Source organism: Alternaria metachromatica (assembly GCF_023757995.1).
Source record: "Alternaria metachromatica strain BMP 0045 chromosome Unknown scaffold_24, whole genome shotgun sequence".
Lineage (NCBI taxonomy): Eukaryota > Fungi > Ascomycota > Dothideomycetes > Pleosporales > Pleosporaceae > Alternaria > Alternaria metachromatica.
This window is the reverse complement of record NW_026055515.1, coordinates 335853-353021: the sequence shown is the minus strand read 5'-3', so window position 1 is coordinate 353021 and position 17169 is coordinate 335853. Positions and strand designations below refer to the sequence as shown.

The 17169-nt window shown below is 52.2% G+C and overlaps 7 protein-coding genes across 7 annotated transcripts; 3 read left to right on the top strand and 4 right to left on the bottom strand.

Annotated features, from left to right (window-relative positions):
• Positions 1-504: 504 nt before the first annotated feature.
• Positions 505-2090, bottom strand: J4E83_008457 (uncharacterized protein; the record flags this gene model as incomplete). Its single annotated transcript, XM_049335354.1, has 5 exons — positions 505-764; positions 818-1319; positions 1372-1658; positions 1715-1990; positions 2051-2090. The coding sequence occupies 5 exons, from the start codon at positions 2088-2090 to the stop codon at positions 505-507; spliced, it is 1365 nt and encodes a 454-aa protein (XP_049185620.1).
• Positions 2091-3004: 914 nt separating this feature from the next.
• Positions 3005-4277, bottom strand: J4E83_008456 (uncharacterized protein; the record flags this gene model as incomplete). Its single annotated transcript, XM_049335353.1, has 3 exons — positions 3005-3622; positions 3683-4011; positions 4154-4277. The coding sequence occupies 3 exons, from the start codon at positions 4275-4277 to the stop codon at positions 3005-3007; spliced, it is 1071 nt and encodes a 356-aa protein (XP_049185619.1).
• A 541-nt stretch (positions 4278-4818) lies between these two features.
• J4E83_008455 (uncharacterized protein) lies at positions 4819-5601 on the bottom strand (the record flags this gene model as incomplete). Its single annotated transcript, XM_049335352.1, has 2 exons — positions 4819-4954; positions 5006-5601. 2 exons carry the CDS (start codon positions 5599-5601, stop codon positions 4819-4821), a joined length of 732 nt encoding a protein of 243 aa, XP_049185618.1.
• A 564-nt stretch (positions 5602-6165) lies between these two features.
• Positions 6166-7981, top strand: J4E83_008454 (uncharacterized protein; the record flags this gene model as incomplete). The annotated part of the gene is made up of 6 exons (XM_049335351.1): positions 6166-6457; positions 6519-6617; positions 6676-6837; positions 6894-7058; positions 7121-7445; positions 7507-7981. The coding sequence occupies 6 exons, from the start codon at positions 6166-6168 to the stop codon at positions 7979-7981; spliced, it is 1518 nt and encodes a 505-aa protein (XP_049185617.1).
• Positions 7982-9708: 1727 nt separating this feature from the next.
• Positions 9709-11244, top strand: J4E83_008453 (uncharacterized protein; the record flags this gene model as incomplete). Its single annotated transcript, XM_049335350.1, has 1 exon — positions 9709-11244. One exon carries the CDS (start codon positions 9709-9711, stop codon positions 11242-11244), a length of 1536 nt encoding a protein of 511 aa, XP_049185616.1.
• A 1238-nt stretch (positions 11245-12482) lies between these two features.
• On the top strand, positions 12483-14049 carry J4E83_008452 (uncharacterized protein; the record flags this gene model as incomplete). The annotated part of the gene is made up of 5 exons (XM_049335349.1): positions 12483-12570; positions 12629-12930; positions 12978-13394; positions 13443-13904; positions 13963-14049. The coding sequence occupies 5 exons, from the start codon at positions 12483-12485 to the stop codon at positions 14047-14049; spliced, it is 1356 nt and encodes a 451-aa protein (XP_049185615.1).
• Positions 14050-14436: 387 nt separating this feature from the next.
• Positions 14437-16936, bottom strand: J4E83_008451 (uncharacterized protein; the record flags this gene model as incomplete). Its single annotated transcript, XM_049335348.1, has 3 exons — positions 14437-14613; positions 14669-16774; positions 16820-16936. 3 exons carry the CDS (start codon positions 16934-16936, stop codon positions 14437-14439), a joined length of 2400 nt encoding a protein of 799 aa, XP_049185614.1.
• Between the last annotated feature and the right edge of the window lie 233 nt (positions 16937-17169).

Genomic DNA, 17169 nt, shown 5'->3' with positions numbered 1-17169 from the left:
GTCAATCTGCACCACTCCTGAAGAAAGAATTCGAACGCCATCTCCGGCAACGAGATTTGTATCGCGACTCGCTTGACGAGAGACCCGGGGGTGTGGGTGTTCACTTCGTCAGTCATTTTGGTGGGCACAAGTTTGCCGCAAATGTCATTGTGTATCGTCGGACACCGTTGCCATTTCATGGAGCAAAGGAGAGTACGGATGGCGCTGCATCACTTCCACTGAGAGAAGCAAAGCAGTGTATATGGTTGGCGAGAGTTCGGCCTGAAGATTGCGAGAACATCGTTCGGTACACCATTCTGCAAGGAAAAGTTGTCAAGCCTGATCGGCAGTTGCGTGGTGGGTTCGACAGGGAGCGTTGCGTTACGAGCTGGTGATGATTTGGGTTTCTTAGTATCGCGATTTGTCAATCATTGCAAGCGCCTTTCGCCCATAGTTCTAGTAATGAATGATATGATATCGTAATACTGTTGTAGTCACCCATGTTTGAATGCCTTGTACTTTGACTCACCACCAATCTCCTTGGGCATGCATCGCATCCGCCAGCTTGACAAACCCGGCAATATTGCTTCCCACAAAAAGGCTGGGTAAGTCTTCCGCGCGCATATCCGTGTAGTTTTTGGCGGCTTCAATACCGCTGTGAAAGCATGATTCGACAATGCGATACAGTTCAGCCTCGACCTGTGCGGCCGGCCAAGCGATGCGCTGGCTGTTTTGCACCATTTCGAGCCCTGACACTGCCGAGCCGCCAATGTTGGCACCCTTACCTATGGATTGGATCAGCGAGTTGATGAGACTTAGAGTGGTGTTGCCAAAGTACCTGGAGCAAACCACACACGTCCGTTCGGATTATCTGCCCTGCGCGATTCGAAGAGTTGGATAGCGTCTTGTGCGCAGCCCATGTTGCTGCCTTCGGCGATGAAGCGACAGCCAGCAGATATCAGTGCTTCTGCTTCGTCTTTGGACATTTCGTTCTGCGTGGCGGAGGGTAACGCAATATCGACTTCCTTCACATGCTTCCAGGGTCTTTCGCCTTCGAGATGCTCGAACCTTTGACCCTGCTCCATTGCCATGATGTCGGAAAGTGGAAGGCGTTTCTTCTTGATAGAGGCGATGAGGGCGATGTCGTCTTTTGTGAAGCCTTCCACAGAGATAGCTTTGAGCGTCCCCTTACTGTCGGACAGAGTAAGGACGACAGCACCCGCATCAATGGCTTTGATAGCGGCATACTGTGCGACATTTCCAGAGCCTGAAATCGCGACCTTCTTGCCACGCGTAGACTCAGCGCCATCGGAAGCGTATTCGATCATCAAAGAGACGTACTGTGATTGTACTGTTAGCGAGTAAATCAGGCCTTTTCGGTGCTTGACGTACATGAACCAGCCCAAAGCCAGTTGCCTCAAGCTTCATCAGACTTCCACCAAACGCATCTCCTTTGTTTGTGATGCAACCTTCCCACCTCGTAGTCGCCGCCTTGAATGCGCCAAACATCCATCCCACTTCGCGCCGTGTACAGCCAACATCACCAGCAGGCACGTCCGTATCAGCTCCAATGTACTTGCTCAGTTCGCGCATGAAAGACACGCAAAAGCGACGAATCTCGTGATCAGATTTGCCTTTGGGGTCAAAGTCTGACCCTCCCTTTGCACCACCAAGATTCACTATTGCGATGGTCAGAAAGATCTGGACATTGACTGACTGGAGATGTAAGACTTACAGCCTGTCAAAGCATTTTTTAGGGTTTGCTCGAGCGAGAGAAACTTCAGCACCGAGAGGTTGACGGACGGATGAAACCTCAGTCCGCCTTTGTACGGCCCCAGTGCTGAGTTGAATTGTACACGATAGCCGCGGTTGACTTGCACGCAGTTCCTGTCATCCTCCCAGATCACACGAAATTGAATGACGCGTTCGGGAACAGCAAAGACTTTAAGAGCATCTCTGTACTCTGGATGCTGTTTAAGCACCGTGGAGCCATCGAGCGATGACGCAAGGTCTGAGATGCGCGTTAGCAAGTTACGCACATCGACGATGGATATGAAGGTTCAGTACGCACCATTGTAGGCTTGATCAAACTCCGGTTCGAAGGAAGCCATGTTGCAGATACCGAAGACAGGATGGATGGAAGGCTAAAAGCGAGGGTTGCGCACTCAATTATGTACAATGAGCCGGCGACCTACGCGTATTTGTATACTCAAAACGTTTGTTCAGAACGAGCATAGCGCGCTATTACGCTATCGACCATGGCTGTCTGCAACATGCAACAGTGAATGCTGACTGCAGCATGTTGTACCATGCGAATCAGCGCTGTCCAGTAGGCACATGGGCGTTGCATCCCTCGGGTCCAGATGTTGGCAGGGATGTGTTGGCATCTTCATCATTAGCGAGGTCATCACCCAGTCGGCGTGTATGTTGATAAGAGAGATCATTAAAGGCGTCTAGGAGGGAAAAGGGGATGAGGAGTTGTGGCTGTTGAGCACGACCCCACTCTGCAGTGGCTAATGCCGAGGTATCCCAATCGGGTTAGCGTCTGTTGTCATCCCCTTTGTCGCCCTGGCCCCGATCCCCAAGTGTCATCGCTCACCACCGTACCATAAACGTACGTAGCAACAACGCATCTCGACTTTAATCGTTCCGAGTCTGACTTAATATTCCTCACAAGAAGATGCCGCAAGACCCTGAGCCAAGTTGGGTTGACTGTCTCGATCATGGAGACGCAATCGTCATAGCTTCGACCTGGCATGCTCTTCCCACAGCGGACGGAACGAATCTTCGAGTGGGCTATCGCGCATCTCAACCCTTCCTTTTGCCGTCTTGAATAACCGCGGTAGCCCGGTCTTCTCGAAAGGTACTCCATCTCGCACCATAGCAGCCAGACCCTTACTCGACAACAGTATCTGCGGCATTCCGTGACCATTGAACCGCGCGATGATGAATTGTCCTGGTTTATTTGGAACTGGACTAATGTGCGGCATGAAGTCTGCACTATAGCCCATGACTGTTCAATGCGTTAGTTGCGCATGGGCAGGAGACTACGATACTTGCTTCCAGTCCACACCTTCTTTGTCTGCGCTTGCGTATCCTCCCATCCGCGGAAGTGGCGCTGCATGTACCCGTCGAAGTAGGTCGTTGCTTCATCAACAAGCTCGTCATCGCGCACGGTGTCGAACCAGCGCTCAGGCTTGTGCCAGAACCGCTGCCTTGCGCCTCCAACGATGATGCTTCCGTCTGCTCGGGGAATGAGATAGTCGTAATTTCGGCCGTCGAAACGAAGGGCGTAAGTGTTGTTGAGATGTGGTGCGTGTTGCTTCAATGCGCTGTCGATATGGCTGCAGACGCCGCGGATCGGAGTTATGCTTCGCGTGTATTCGGGCAGAACTTGGCTCGCGTAGCCGTTGGTGGCGTGGATGACCTTTGTGGCTTTGATAGTGCCGCGCGATGTTTCTATTATCCATCTTCCTGCCTCGTCCGTCGTGTCGGATACAGACGTCACTGGTGTATTTGCTTGAACATTGAGCTTATGGTCTTGCTCGAGTAGCTTCGCTAGCAATTGATGCACCATCTTTCGTGGCCACAAGTGCGCTGCAGTAAAGCTGACAGCCAGCTGAGCGCCCTTGACTCCCGATACCTTCGGAAGAACAATTAGCCTTACGATTCATACGTCTTTATGAAAGACAAGCGTGCTCACCCTCTCTGCATCTTCTTTAGAGACACAAGCTACGTCTCTTAGTTCGACAATATTATCCCTCCTTAGCATCTCCCACGCCGCCTCCGTCTGCCTGGCATGATCGGCATCCAGATACACATCGATCGCTCTCGTAAGATGTAAGTCACAGTCCAACTTCTCAGCCTCAACAAGCTCTTTGACTGCGTACACATTCGCCGCTTCAAAATTTGTAACTTCCGCTGCAGCGCTCGCACCATCCATGGATACATATTTCGAGACGTTGAAGTAAAGGTCTGGCTTTACGTGCCCGCCATTGCGACCAGTGGCACCAAAACAAATCTTGCGAGCATCTAGAATGAGGACAGATTGCTTCGGGGACGACGAGGATGATGTGAGAATATTATAAGCTGTCGCCTAGTAGATTGCAATCAGCACATATGCGTTCGGAAATCAACTCGTGATGTAGACGTACAACCCCGGCAAATCCCGCACCGATGATTACAATGTCTGCCTCAGTGGAAAGGTCATCCGTACTCAGTAGGTCATCAAGAGGATTGGATACAGAAGTCCAGAATGAGTGTACGGGATCTGCTACCGGTGTGCGGTCGCTCTTCATGTTGCGATATCGATGTGTGCTGCATAAACGTACTTGTACCGGATCGCAGAAGACTGCCTATCAAAACCAAGGCCACAAATATTTTGCCCAAACGACGGTCTGACATGGTTACAAGAAGATAACAGAGCGTTTCCGACAACGGTACACGGGTATGCACATGATGAGGCACGGAGATGGCCGCGGCGCAAAGCGCGCTGGTGGTTCCCCCACTTCCTGAACATCTCAACGGCTGGAGTTCTCCAGGGTGCTTAGCGAGTTCTGCTCCATGATTCATTCTTATCGATGATAGAGTGGGGGATGCACTCGATAACGAGGACGGAGAACATTTGCCGAAACGTAGATCGGCAAGGGTGATTACTCGCTTGACTGAGGAGGTCATGCATATATCATCCCATCAAGTACACGAAGATGTTTAGCGGCGTTCTGAGCAATCCTTCTGCACGACGTTGACTTGGCATGACTGTTCAGCACTCTGAGTTTCTGCAGCTGACCAGATCGCGCGAGATGTTCTGACATCGCTATGTTTCGAAACGCAAACGGCTTAATTTGAGTCGGCATCAGATGCAGCTATGATACCACGAGCCATCTCGGGAAAGGAGTCCGCATTCACATCCATCTCGCCGAAGAGATTGTCGCAACGAATCTTCTCCCATATCGTGCAATACGCAGCCTTGAATCTGTTGAATGGTTAATGGAGCTGCGCAGGTAGACGGGTAGTGCCAACTCACCCGTGAATCTTAGCAGCCGCAACATCCCAGTTATGCGCAGCTGCAAACCATTTCTCATCACTGCCCAGCTTCTCCATCATCATTTGGTACACTTTTGGATCCGGTTTACCAATCTTGGCCGTGTCGCATGAGATGAAGTTCTCCTTGGGCATATGGATACCATTGTGCGTGAAGTAGCCTCCAACACGCTCAACATCCCCAGCCGTCAACGCCCACACCGTGAAGCCAGCATCCCGGAGCAATTGGAAACACTCCGCGACACCAGGCCGCGCTTCAAGCTTCTTGTACTGCTCTAGGATGTATTGCAAATCCTTGTCGCTAGCGAAAGTTTGGGGTTCCTCGATGCCGGACATGTATAGCATTCGGTAAAAGAGGCTGCTGAAGACGTCGCGGAAAGCCATGTAGCGACCATTCATGCTGAGATAAGTGTACTCTCTTTCGGTGACTTCAATCCAGAGGTAGCCAAATAGTCGTGGCTTGATGCCTTCAGCACGCATCTTGTCGCCTAAGCAGTGCTCCAGAGCATCGAATATGGCATCATAGGAGACGCAGGTGCCGACAATATCGAACACTACATGTTTGCTGGATTTAGACATGACGGAAGTATTGTGTCTCGAGGAATCGGCTTTCCGTCGCGGTTTATGAGGCCTTGGAGTAGGTGGTGGTAGAGGGTGACAGCAGACCGTGCTTGTTGGTCAAGTTCGCATTCTTCGGATGGCTATGAAGAAGTACAGTATGTCATGGTAATTTCGGGGACAGAGTCGAGCGAATTGTCGGGTATGATAAGCGCTGCTCCACTTGCATCTTGGCCAGGTAGGGGCCTTGTCTTGGCGAACTCCGCATGATCATGATGCCAGCATTGCTTTGGGACACGCCCACTCACAATCCTGTTGGGTTTTACTAAGCTGATAGAGATAGATAGGAAGCGGGGTCATGGTTTCGCAACAGTGGCGGTCTGATTACGTCGTGAGTAGGATTGCGATAACATCGAGCTGTCAACGGGTGCCATACAGATAGATGGCGGGAAGGTTGCAGCCGTTCGACGTAGCACTAATGTATATGCTGTGAATCTGCTGTTTCTGTCAGTTGCCTGGCTTCACTATTCTCGTGTTGTTCCTCGGGCGCCCTGTCCCCCCTGCAAGCCTCAACGATCGAAGATCATGACTTCCAAAGATGGTGAAGCACCGGATCTGGCACAACGAGTTGCCTCTGATCCAAGCGATGAGAAAACCCCGAAAATACAATATGGAGAGGCCGAAGATGCGGCAATCATAGCAGCACTGCAAGGCTATGTGCCAGATACTGTGGAAGAAAAACGCTTGGTCCGAAAGATTGACTTCATCTTGCTACCAATCCTTTGGTGGATGTACATACTTGCCCATCTCGACAGGAGCAACATTGCCAACGCCAACGCGGCGGGCATGAGTGAGGAACTTGGCCTGTCGGATAATCGTACGTTTGCCAATACAGACCACACAATAGTGTCCGAGGTGAGGTAGCTGACGGTGTGTAGAATACGCAATGCTCGTATCTCTCTTCTTTGTGGCCTACGTTATCTTCGAGGTTCCTTCGAACATGATCCTCATGAAGGTAAAACCGTCGATCTATTTGTGTAAGCGTACCCAGTCAGCCGAACGATGCTGAGTCAATACTCATAAATGTCGGTTTAGCCACGATTGTGTGGGTCTGGGGATGCGTAGTCCTCGGAATGTCGCAGACAAAGAGCGCAACAGGACTCCTCATTGGACGTTTCTTTCTGGGCGCAATCGAGGCCGGACTGTATCCAGGCGCGTTATTCATCCTGACCTGCTGGTACACGAAGAAAGAAGTTGGTGAGTACCTAGCCAGCCTCTTCGGAATCTGACATGTGGCTAACGTAATCCTCCAGGCAAGCGCTTTTGCATCTTCTACACCTCCGGCTGCGTATCTCCAGCGCTGGGTGGTATCATGGCAGGTGCCATAATTTCCAGCCTGGACGGTGCTCGTGGTATTCCGGGCTGGCGATGGCTGCTCATAATCGAGAGCATCATTACCATTGCTTGTGGCTTTGGGCGTAAGTAATCTACATATGCCGAAGGTGCGAACACTGCTAATATGTCCCGTCCCACTTGCCAGTGTATTTCATCCTTCCCAATTGGCCAATTGAATCCAAGATGCTTTCTCCGGAGCAACGCCTTCTTGCTCACGTCCGTATCCTTCGCGATCGAGATCAGTCCTGGCACATCGATGAGGCAGCTCTCACCCCATTCCAAGCATTCCTTGCAGTGATCAGAGATGGACGGACATATCTCTTTATGGTCATCTACACCTCGAACTGCCTGGCCTTGACCGTTTCATATTTCATTCCGACCATGCTTCGAGGAATGGGATATACGAGCACCAGTGCCCAATGGATGACGGTACCCATCTGGACTTGTGGTGCCGTGTTTCAGCTGTTCTGGTAAGTAAACCCTTGTAAAGGCACGGCAAGAGACATCCACTAATCGTACACCGATTGTTAGGTCCTGGACTTCTGACAAGACCGAAGACCGAAGATGGCACAACGCTGGTCTTCTCGCTTTCGCCGGAGTTGCTACTTTAGTAGCTCTTCTTGTCAGCAATAGCGCAGTGAAGTATGCCATGCTATGCCTGCAGACTGGTGCGATGTATACAACGGTACCTCTGATCCTCAACTGGACAAGCGAAGTCATGTCCCAACCAGCACGCAAGCGATCGATAGCCATTGCGCTGGTCAACTCTTTTGGTCACACGAGTTTCATATATGGAAGCTTTTTATGGCCCAGCGCTGAGGGACCACGCAACCTGAAGGGATTTGCCGTATCGACTGCCGTTCTATGGCTTGGCGTGTTGATCGCTGCATTGATGCCAGTGGTTGCGAACTATTTGCCGAAGCCGCGATCTGATGGGGTGTTGCGCGGACATGAGGTCCACCTTGCTGACAACGACTCGGACCAACTCAAGAAACGGGATGAATAATCTGGGACGGACCGAAAGGCAGACGGGAAGATGCGTTCGATGGGAAAATGAAGCGAGGTCTGGTAGCGAAGATGGGAAGGAGAGATTCGAGGACCGGGGTCAGTGACGTCAAATGGTCTATGCTTATCATAGGCTTGCGGAACGCGTGTCGGAACGCCCGAAACGGTAAAGCGTGCCCTGTTCTCTCGCTCTCGCACGCGTGCCCAGCCTTCCGACCTTCCTAGTCAGCTCAACAACGACCGTGAGCGCCATGTCAAAGCTCATCACCAGATTCCACACACAGTTGTCTCCAATTCATCGAAGCCTCCTGCCGATCTCCTGTTCATGCGCATCGCGGATATACGCCCTGGTAAGCGCCCGTGGACGCGCCGAACGGGCAGCGTGATCCCTACAGCACAGAACGTTCGCCTGCACGACGTACAACAGTACTGATGAAACCGTCTTACTCCAACGTCCCTATTTGCTCCTAGACGTCATGTGGTAGCGCAACGCAAAATTGTTGCCCAAGGCAAACAAACCTGATTGTGCGTTCGTCGCTTCAATATTGGCTTTCACCAACAGTCCCCATGTGCACAATTTTAGACTTCTCTAACAGAAATAGAACTCTCTTGGGAAATTGACCAACCCTGCACCGTATAGTTTACATGACCACAACTTTAATAACCCCACGATGTCATTAACGACGCCCTTCGATACCGTCAACGCTGAAGCACTCGCTTCTTGAAGCAGCAGCATGAGCTTCGTATTGTGCGCCACTTCGGTCGAATAATTATGGGCCCACATTGGGCACAAATGCTATCTTTCATGTGAAATGAGTGCTCGTGGATGGGCGCCTCCAACTTCGCCAGGTCCTACACACCCTCGAGGTTCGGCGAGGTCAGTACGATGTCTACGCGTCGGAGTCAGCGATCACCACGACATGCGCCCTTTGCGAACATGAGTAATTCTAACTACGCTGACTTCGCAACTCGTTCTCCACCGCGTTATCGGGCATTAATCAACCTGAGGTCATCAACGGCATACCCTACGCTCTTGGGGTATAACGGCGCTCTGCTGCCCAGCTTTCCAGTAGCCTTATTGGTGCTTTAACTCTCACGTTGTTGGCTACGCTTCAGAACACGGGCGCTTGTTCAATAGCAAAAGCCTTTGGGAGATCGATCAACACCTAACTAGGTACCCAAGGCGAACATACAACAGTGCTTCGGTACTTCATCGCGACACGTCGGGCCTTCTGTGTGCTCTCCACATGATTGACATTGCCACTTGCCTCGGCTGCGAACATTCCTTTTTCTCAACTGCTGTCCATCACCATAGGGCTGTGCGAGCTGCGGAGGAACCATCAGGTCATCGTACGCAGTTCGCAAAACGCAGAAGTTACCAGGGCTGCCTCAAGATTTCGGTCACCTGGTAGTATACTTCCATCAGCCAGTAGACTTCTAGTGCACAGTTACTCTCCGCGTCTTTGTGACATCAACTACCGAAACCCTTTTTTGTATAAGGTTTGAGATAGGTCCGAACCTTGAGGCTCCAGGGTCTGCGGGGATCAGGGTCCTTCGGGTACCGGGCTGGTAGGATTGACTTCGATCGCACATGGCTCCCAGTCGAGGCAAAAGGTAATGTGAGTAACGGCGATACAGGTTCGATTCTCAGAGAAAAGTATATAATGCCGTCCCGTGCTTATCCATCTGTACTTCATTGTCTGAAGACCATTCTTTGCCTTCTTCATCATGTTGAACGAAACTATTCACGACCTGCTGGTCACTGACAAGCCCAGCCTTGTTCAAGGCGCAATGTCAAATGCCTACGTGCTTCGCTGGAAGCTCGTCGGGGCCATTGTGGTCCTCATGGCTGTTACCCAGATCACCAAAATGATCTACCGGGCCCACATCGACCCTCTGCGGGCCATACCCGGACCTTGGATCAGTTCAGCAACATCAGCCTGGATCCGCTGGCAACGTTGGCATGGCAGACTGTCCTTTGAGGCAGACAAGCTCATGACAAAGTACGGACCCATCGTCAGGATCGCACCGAATCTCGTCATTCTCAACGACTCCGAGTCAGTGGAGAAGATCTTCGTCAGGAAAGATCTCGACACTTCGCCAAAATCTATTCGAGCCCTTCGTGTCGGCGGCCATGACTGGACTGTCACGTACCCTCAACATCCCATCGCGCGGCAAAGACGTCACCCCGTCATGATTGCTACTACGACAAAGAACATGAAGTTCTGGCACGATACCTTCGTGACCAACATCGAAGCCATGGTCCGTGATCTCGGAAAGACAGAGGGTCAAAAGTCGGAAGACATTGTCTACCACCTCCGCATCTGCACCCTCAAGAACTCGCAAGTCGTTATGGGCGGTACAGGTGTCGACCTCGAGTCCAGCGAATTCCCACACGTTGTCGGCGAGTACAACTTTCTCGTCGTTTGGCGTCTGTGTCTCCCAGAATGGCTATTCGCATGGCTCCAGTACAGCCCGTTCGCCCATGCGCGCTTCCGCGTACGATCCAGTGACAAGCTCTTTGACCTAGGCGCAGCGCTGTGCAAGCAGGCCAAGGAAATGGCCGAGGACTCAACCGCCAACGTCTTCAAGCTCTTCACTGACCCAGACGCAAAGTACCCCCTCGAAGATTCATGGACGGACCCGGAAATCGGCGCGGAAATGGCAGGCCAGGTACTCGCTGCTACTGAGACGACCTCATCAGCCCTCGCATTCATCTACTACGAGCTAGCAAAGAACCCAAGTCTTCAAGAAGAACTGTACGAGGAGGTTGCCGCCCACGAGGGTTACGAAGAGCTTGACTCGTTGAAGCTCCTTTGTGCATGCGTTAACGAAGGTCTGCGTTTCCGCCCACCAGTCGCTCTAACAGGTTCCCGCCTCGTACCAGAGGGTGGCATCAATGTCCTCGGCTACCACCTCCCCGCCGGCACGGTCGTCACCACACAGTCCCTCAGCATGTCTCGCCAGCGTCCCGACCTCTTCCCCGACTTCGATACCTACAACCCGCGACGCTGGCTCGTCGAGGATGAATACAGTGCTGAGCGAAAGAAGCATCTTGTTCCTTTTGGTGTAGGAGCGAGACGCTGTCCAGGAGGCAACATGGCGACGTACCAGATGCGAGTCATCTTGGCGGCTACATTCAGGGCGTTCAAGGTTGAACTTGCGCCGGAGACAACGCCAGAGGCGATGGCGCCTTTTGAGGCGAATGGATACAGGAGCAGGCACGATCGATGTGACCTGATCTTCAAGCCCAGGACCGCGTGATGTTAGGTGTTGAGGCTTTCAATACTCTATTTTCTTTTCTCTTGTCTCCTCTAGTACTTATGTCACTCCCTTGGGCAAAGCGTGCCGAGTGTATGGATGACTTTGATGAATTGGAACATATCTCATCATCTCCAATGAGCAGGATGTTCGTCTCTCATTCAAATTGCTACAGGATATACCCAAGTAGTGCTTCTGCAAGCACAGGAAGTTTGTAGAATAACGTCAAAATCAAGCGTCGCGTTACTCACATTATGGCATGACCAGATTCGCGATCCGATCCGTACAAACAATGCGTGCATCAGGTATATGATCGAAGAGATACCAGCCCCCAGCGAGGAGGAGCATTGCCGTGGTGGCTGGCGACAAGAAGATGCCTGCTAACACCGGAACAGGTAGGTGCGAGCGATGACGCGTATCCAATGACGTCATTACGTGTCTCCCGAAACACCACCACGCCAAGGTACGCACAAAGCTTCACGATGACCAGCCAAAGTCAAGACATGTCACAAACCAGGAACCTCTCTCTTGTCCTACGCTGTAACAAAGCGCACACGGCGCATGTAGGAGTACGTGGTCACATTCCAGCATCGCGGGCGATCCACAACGCGGGGACAAAGAGCTGTATGTTGCGGGGCTTCCGATAGGGCCTCGACTCGCATCTTGAAGCAGGCTTCCCATTACTCTCGGAGCAATCAGATCACTTTACAAACTCACAGATCACTCATCCAATGTCATTCGCATGGACGACTACGTCGACACCTCGGCCGCAGCCGCAGCTGCCTTTGTACCTGTCAAGCTGTCCGGGTCCTTATCAGTGCAAACGCCACAGCCGTACTCGCATCGCGCATCATCGTGCGTGTGATCTGCGGATGCGTTGTTTCAGACGCACCATATGCGGCACGCGGAGCTTAACGAAAGCTTGATAAAAGCTTGGAAAGCTTGGTCGCATGCTTGTAGGCCCATGATCGCGGCTGCGACAATCCGGCCGGTGTGACCGCCTGTTCCTGGTCGAGCGCTGGTGATTGGAGCGTTTGCAGTTGGGCAGGTAGGTTTGCTTCTTTCAAGGTGGGCGTGATGCATGCGTTGGTTGGAAGGCACGAAGGTACTTATGCCGCCTCGTCGTCGTTGCTTCGAGTGAAGTAATTCTTTCTCAACTTTGTCTTGTTGCATCAGTGTTGTAACAAAACTCTCGTCATCAACATCCACAAGTCCATCAAATCCATCAACCCGATATCACCATGGCATCTCTACAACGCCTTGCGGTCCACCGTAGCCCAGCCTACAAGCCCGCTGGAGTGAGAAGCTACGTCTATGCCATGACAAAGTGTTCGTCACCTGTTCCCTCCATCTTGACCCCCGTCTAGTCTCAAACTAACATGCATAGATGGCTTCCACCCTACAAAACCTGGCCCGTACTTCCAGGCCAAGGTCATGTCACAGCAAGGCAAGTTCGGCAGAGTCGGCGGTCGCATGCGATCACGCTACGTTCTCAAGAAGCGCAACGAAACATCGGCACCAGGCGGTGCGCAAAGCAAAGCCGCAGCCCCAAGCGACGGCACTCCAACCGAAGGTGAAGTACCTGCCGAAGATATTCAGAACGACTCGTTGTATCTCTGCGAAGTCGGCGTTGGGACACCTGAGCAGAAGATCTACTTGGACTTCGATACTGGTTCTTCGGATCTTTGGGTATGTTGTGTCCTTCGACGATTTGACCACATTACTAAGATATACAGGTCTGGTCCACCGAGCTTCCCAAGAACATCCTCAGTTCAGCAGATGCGTCAAAGCAGCAAGTCGCTTTCGACCCCTCAAAGTCAAGCACATTCAAGAAACTTGACGGCGAGACATGGAAGATCTCTTACGGAGACTCGTCTTCCGCAAGCGGTGACGTCGGTACTGATGTCGTAAACCTGGGTGGTCTCAAAGTCGAGAACCAAGCTGTAGAGCTAGCAAAGGAGCTTTCGCAGCAATTTGCCGAGGGCAATGGCAGCGGACTCCTTGGTCTGGCCTTCAGTTCCATCAACACTGTTTCTCCAACGCCGCAGAAGACGCCAGTCGACAACATCATTGCACAGAAGAGCGCTAAGGAGCAGCTTTTCACCGCGTACCTGGGTAGCTGGCGCGACACGAACGAGGCTGACAAGGGAGAAGTAAGTGTCTCTACCATTTACTCGCACATCTTTCTGACCTACCTCCAGAGTTTCTACACCTTCGGTTTCATCGACCAAGACGTCATGACCGCTTCCGGCGCGTCCGAGCCCAACTATGCCGATGTCGATAACAGCCAAGGTTTCTGGCAAATCGCATCCACATCCGCGACCATCAACGGCCAGACAGTCGACCGATCTGGCAACACCTCCATCATGGACACCGGCACCACCCTCTGCCTCGTGGACGATGCCCTCGTCGATGCGGTCTACAAAGCCATTCCCGGCGCAAAGTACGACCAGAGTAACCAGGGCTACGTCTTCCCCACTTCCACTAAAGCGGCCGATCTTCCTGAGATCAAACTCGCCATCGGAGACGCCATGGTGACATTCCAGAAAGAGGACTTGGGCTTCGCTGACGCTGGAAACGGTATGGTGTATGGAAGTATTCAGAGTAGGGGGTCTATGGATATGGATATCTATGGCGATGCTGTGCTGAAGGCTATGTATGCGGTAAGTTGTGCTGAAACTGTTGCTCCATTTTGGAAATGATACTAATGTGGTATTCTAGATCTTCGATATGAATAACGGGAGCCCGAGGTTTGGGTGGGTGCAGAGGAAGGAGAAGACTCAGAATACTGATGCGCCGCCTTCGTAGAGGGCTGGGAAGTGCGGTTTTGGGAGATGGTGCGCGAGGACTTCTGGCTCGAGCTGAGCAGGTCGTTACACAAAACATGATGTAGCAAGGAGCTTCAGGTTATGACATGAATGCTTCTATTGGCTATGAGTACTATACGCAGTGAGCATACGCTGCTCATCTTGTGTCTCTTACTTCACACGTTGACCTATCATAATGACTACAACATAGTCCAAGAAGGTCCTTTCTACCGCAATAAAGTACGCTTCCATATACATCGTATTCCAATTCTGGGAAAGAGAAGCACCAACTTTTGTCTGGCAGTAGATGCGGTGTATATCGAACACTGAAACCAGTACCCTCATTTTCTCATCCCAACTACACAGCCACGCTCCAGACGGCACCAGACTACATCATACACCCATTCGACTTGCTAGAATGCAAATCCGAAACATCCAAGCGTATCCTCCGTCCCTCAACCGTCAGATAGCTCTCAACCAGCCACTCATACCACACCTTGCGGTCATCCGTCTGCCTCCAGAAACTGACTTCGACCTCTGAGTTTGCGGGGAGCTGCATGGGAGTCTGCAACACGAATTAGTCACCATTCTTAACTTCCTAAAATCAGTGAATAACATACCTTGAGTGGGAACAAGATGGGGAACCAAGAAATCATGTCTTTGCTCTTCGCCTCCATAGTGACTGGATTCGTGCTCAACTCCACCGGTCCTTCTGATCCGCTGTATAGTACGGTTTCGAAGTACGCGCCGAGACCGTGACATACGCCAGGTTCCTGGATGGGGAAAGCGATACGGCAGTAGCGCAGGTTATGTTCGTTTGCGCCGTCGCCGCCGCTGAAGCCACCACCGCCACCTATCGCCGAACCGCCTTTCCGGAGCGAAGATTGTGCTAGAACGGAGGGAGGAAGAGGATGTGTGAAGTCCCAGGCTGTTTCAACCTTGGGTGAGAGGGGGGCCTCGAGGTTGAACTGCTGCATCCTTGTGCCGTTGCTGAGTTGTTTGGATGCGACGGTCTCTTCGGACGAGGTGGAGAGGTAGTCGAATTGAGTGAGCATGACGACCCAAGGTATGTCGAAAGCGTTGGGGTCGACGCTGGTACTTCTAGTATACAGGTCGGACCAGAGCTTTGGCGTGGAGATGGGGGTGAAGTGCGCGGTGTAGCTGGAGGGTATCGATATGCCATGGCTAGGGTTCAGGACGTGTTGCACGCCGTCGAGACATTCGGGTGATAGCTCGTTGTCGGCGAAAGAACCGAGAAGCTCGCTGACGAGGATGTCGACTTTGCCGAATGTGCCGTCGGCGAGTGTCGGACCTTTCCAGGCGCGCATGTCGGTCTTAACGACTGTGACGCGTCCGCCCCAGGTTTCGATGTTGTGTCGTTGAAGCAGAACGTATGCGTTAGGGTTCTTCTCGATGGCGTAGACTTGTACGGGTACACCGGAGCTTGCGCTGGCATTTAGCGCGCGCGTCACAAGCGGACCTCGACCGGATCCTACGACTGCGATAACGACAGCACCGTTACTAGAACTGGTTGATTTGCTCTCGGCATGCCAGTCTTTCAGCGCCTGGGCGATGGCGCGCTCGTACCAAGCGTACTTGATTGGATCCTTTTCGAAGACCTCGTATGTAATAGATTCGAGGTTGTCCGTCAGGGGTTGCAGTGGGCTCTGGAGATAGTCCTGGAATCCGCCACCGAACCGTTCAATCTGGCTCTTAGGAGGCTGATTGCGCTGCAAGTATCGCATGTAGCTCAAGTGAGGTGTTGGGTCGTTGTTGCTACTGCTCTTCTTAGGCAACTTCTTTGCGATCTCGGCTGCTTCAGCTGGGGTTGGTGCGACTGTTCCTGATGATCCTGGGCTCGGTGCATCTTCTACAGTGCGAGGGGATAGATGACCTGTGGAGTATGACATTATCATATCCGGATCATCAATACCTGGTAGTTGGCCAACATCCGAGATGAGTAGCCAAGGTCCGCGCTGCAGGCGCATGCAACGGAAGATGAAGACCTGGTGTGCTTTGGACAGGACGTAAGATTGACGAGCGTTGACTAGGAAAGAGGAAGCGTGCAAGTTGAGAAGTCGCACAGGCTCAGAGAACCAACGTGACTGGACAGCCAAGGATGGCAGGCGACGCGGCATATCGAGCATGACTGCTAACCTGTTATGGTACTTGCAGATCGACCGAATGGTGTTCCACGCATCCCATGAGCTCCAAGAATCGACGTTCTTCGACTCACTGCTGGCCTCGAATTCTGGCCTTGCGAAGCGCGCTAGATCACCCATGTCGTCCTTGCTGGAGTCTGATTGCGTCCCATCCATGGGTAGTTGGATGTGCATCTGGATGTAAGATCCAGTGACAAGCGCCTCCTTGATAGAACGAGCATACTGAGACACGCCGGTCTGGCCGTGAGCGAGTCTTGGTCCAGGGATGACCAGATTGGTAACACCACAGAAAGCTGCATAGGCAACCTCAAGGTGAAAGACTTGGCGCGACAAATGGGAGATGATCGGGTCTGGAGAAGACAGATCGATCCATGAGCTGGTAAATGCTACCAATTGACTAATAATCTCATTCGGGCTAAGTGGTGTATCGAAGTTGTCCAAGGCAGGTATCAAGGGGAGCGGTTGGGATTGCGACTCAGCGAGGGCTTGGGTGTAGGAGTTGAGCAGACTCAAGACGCGGTTCTGGAAGTGGTCGTTGGTGATGGTGCTAGTGAGCATATCATACTGGAGGTTGTCAGTAGGGTTCTGGCTAGTTTTGGAGGCACTTACTCCGAGATCTTGGGCATGCTGCACCAACTCGGGCGAGACGTCCAGGGTACGCTTCGACTCATGTTGGCCAATATAAAATACGGGCGCATGCTCGCCCATGCCTTCCGAGTAGTCCATAATAGTATCGGGATTTGTTAGGCCAAGATGAGAAAAAGTGTTAGTGGGAGAAAAGTTGGTGAATGTTGCGGACTACCGCGGGGTCAGCAAAGTCGCGGATGCAATGCTGCGGCGCGCGACCAGGGATGCGGTACGTGATCACAGCGGCAGGAACGTGGAGTAGAAGGAAGGGGCCACCAGGGGTGGAGAAGATATATTTACTACATGGCGGCGTGTGGATATTGCTGTGGTGC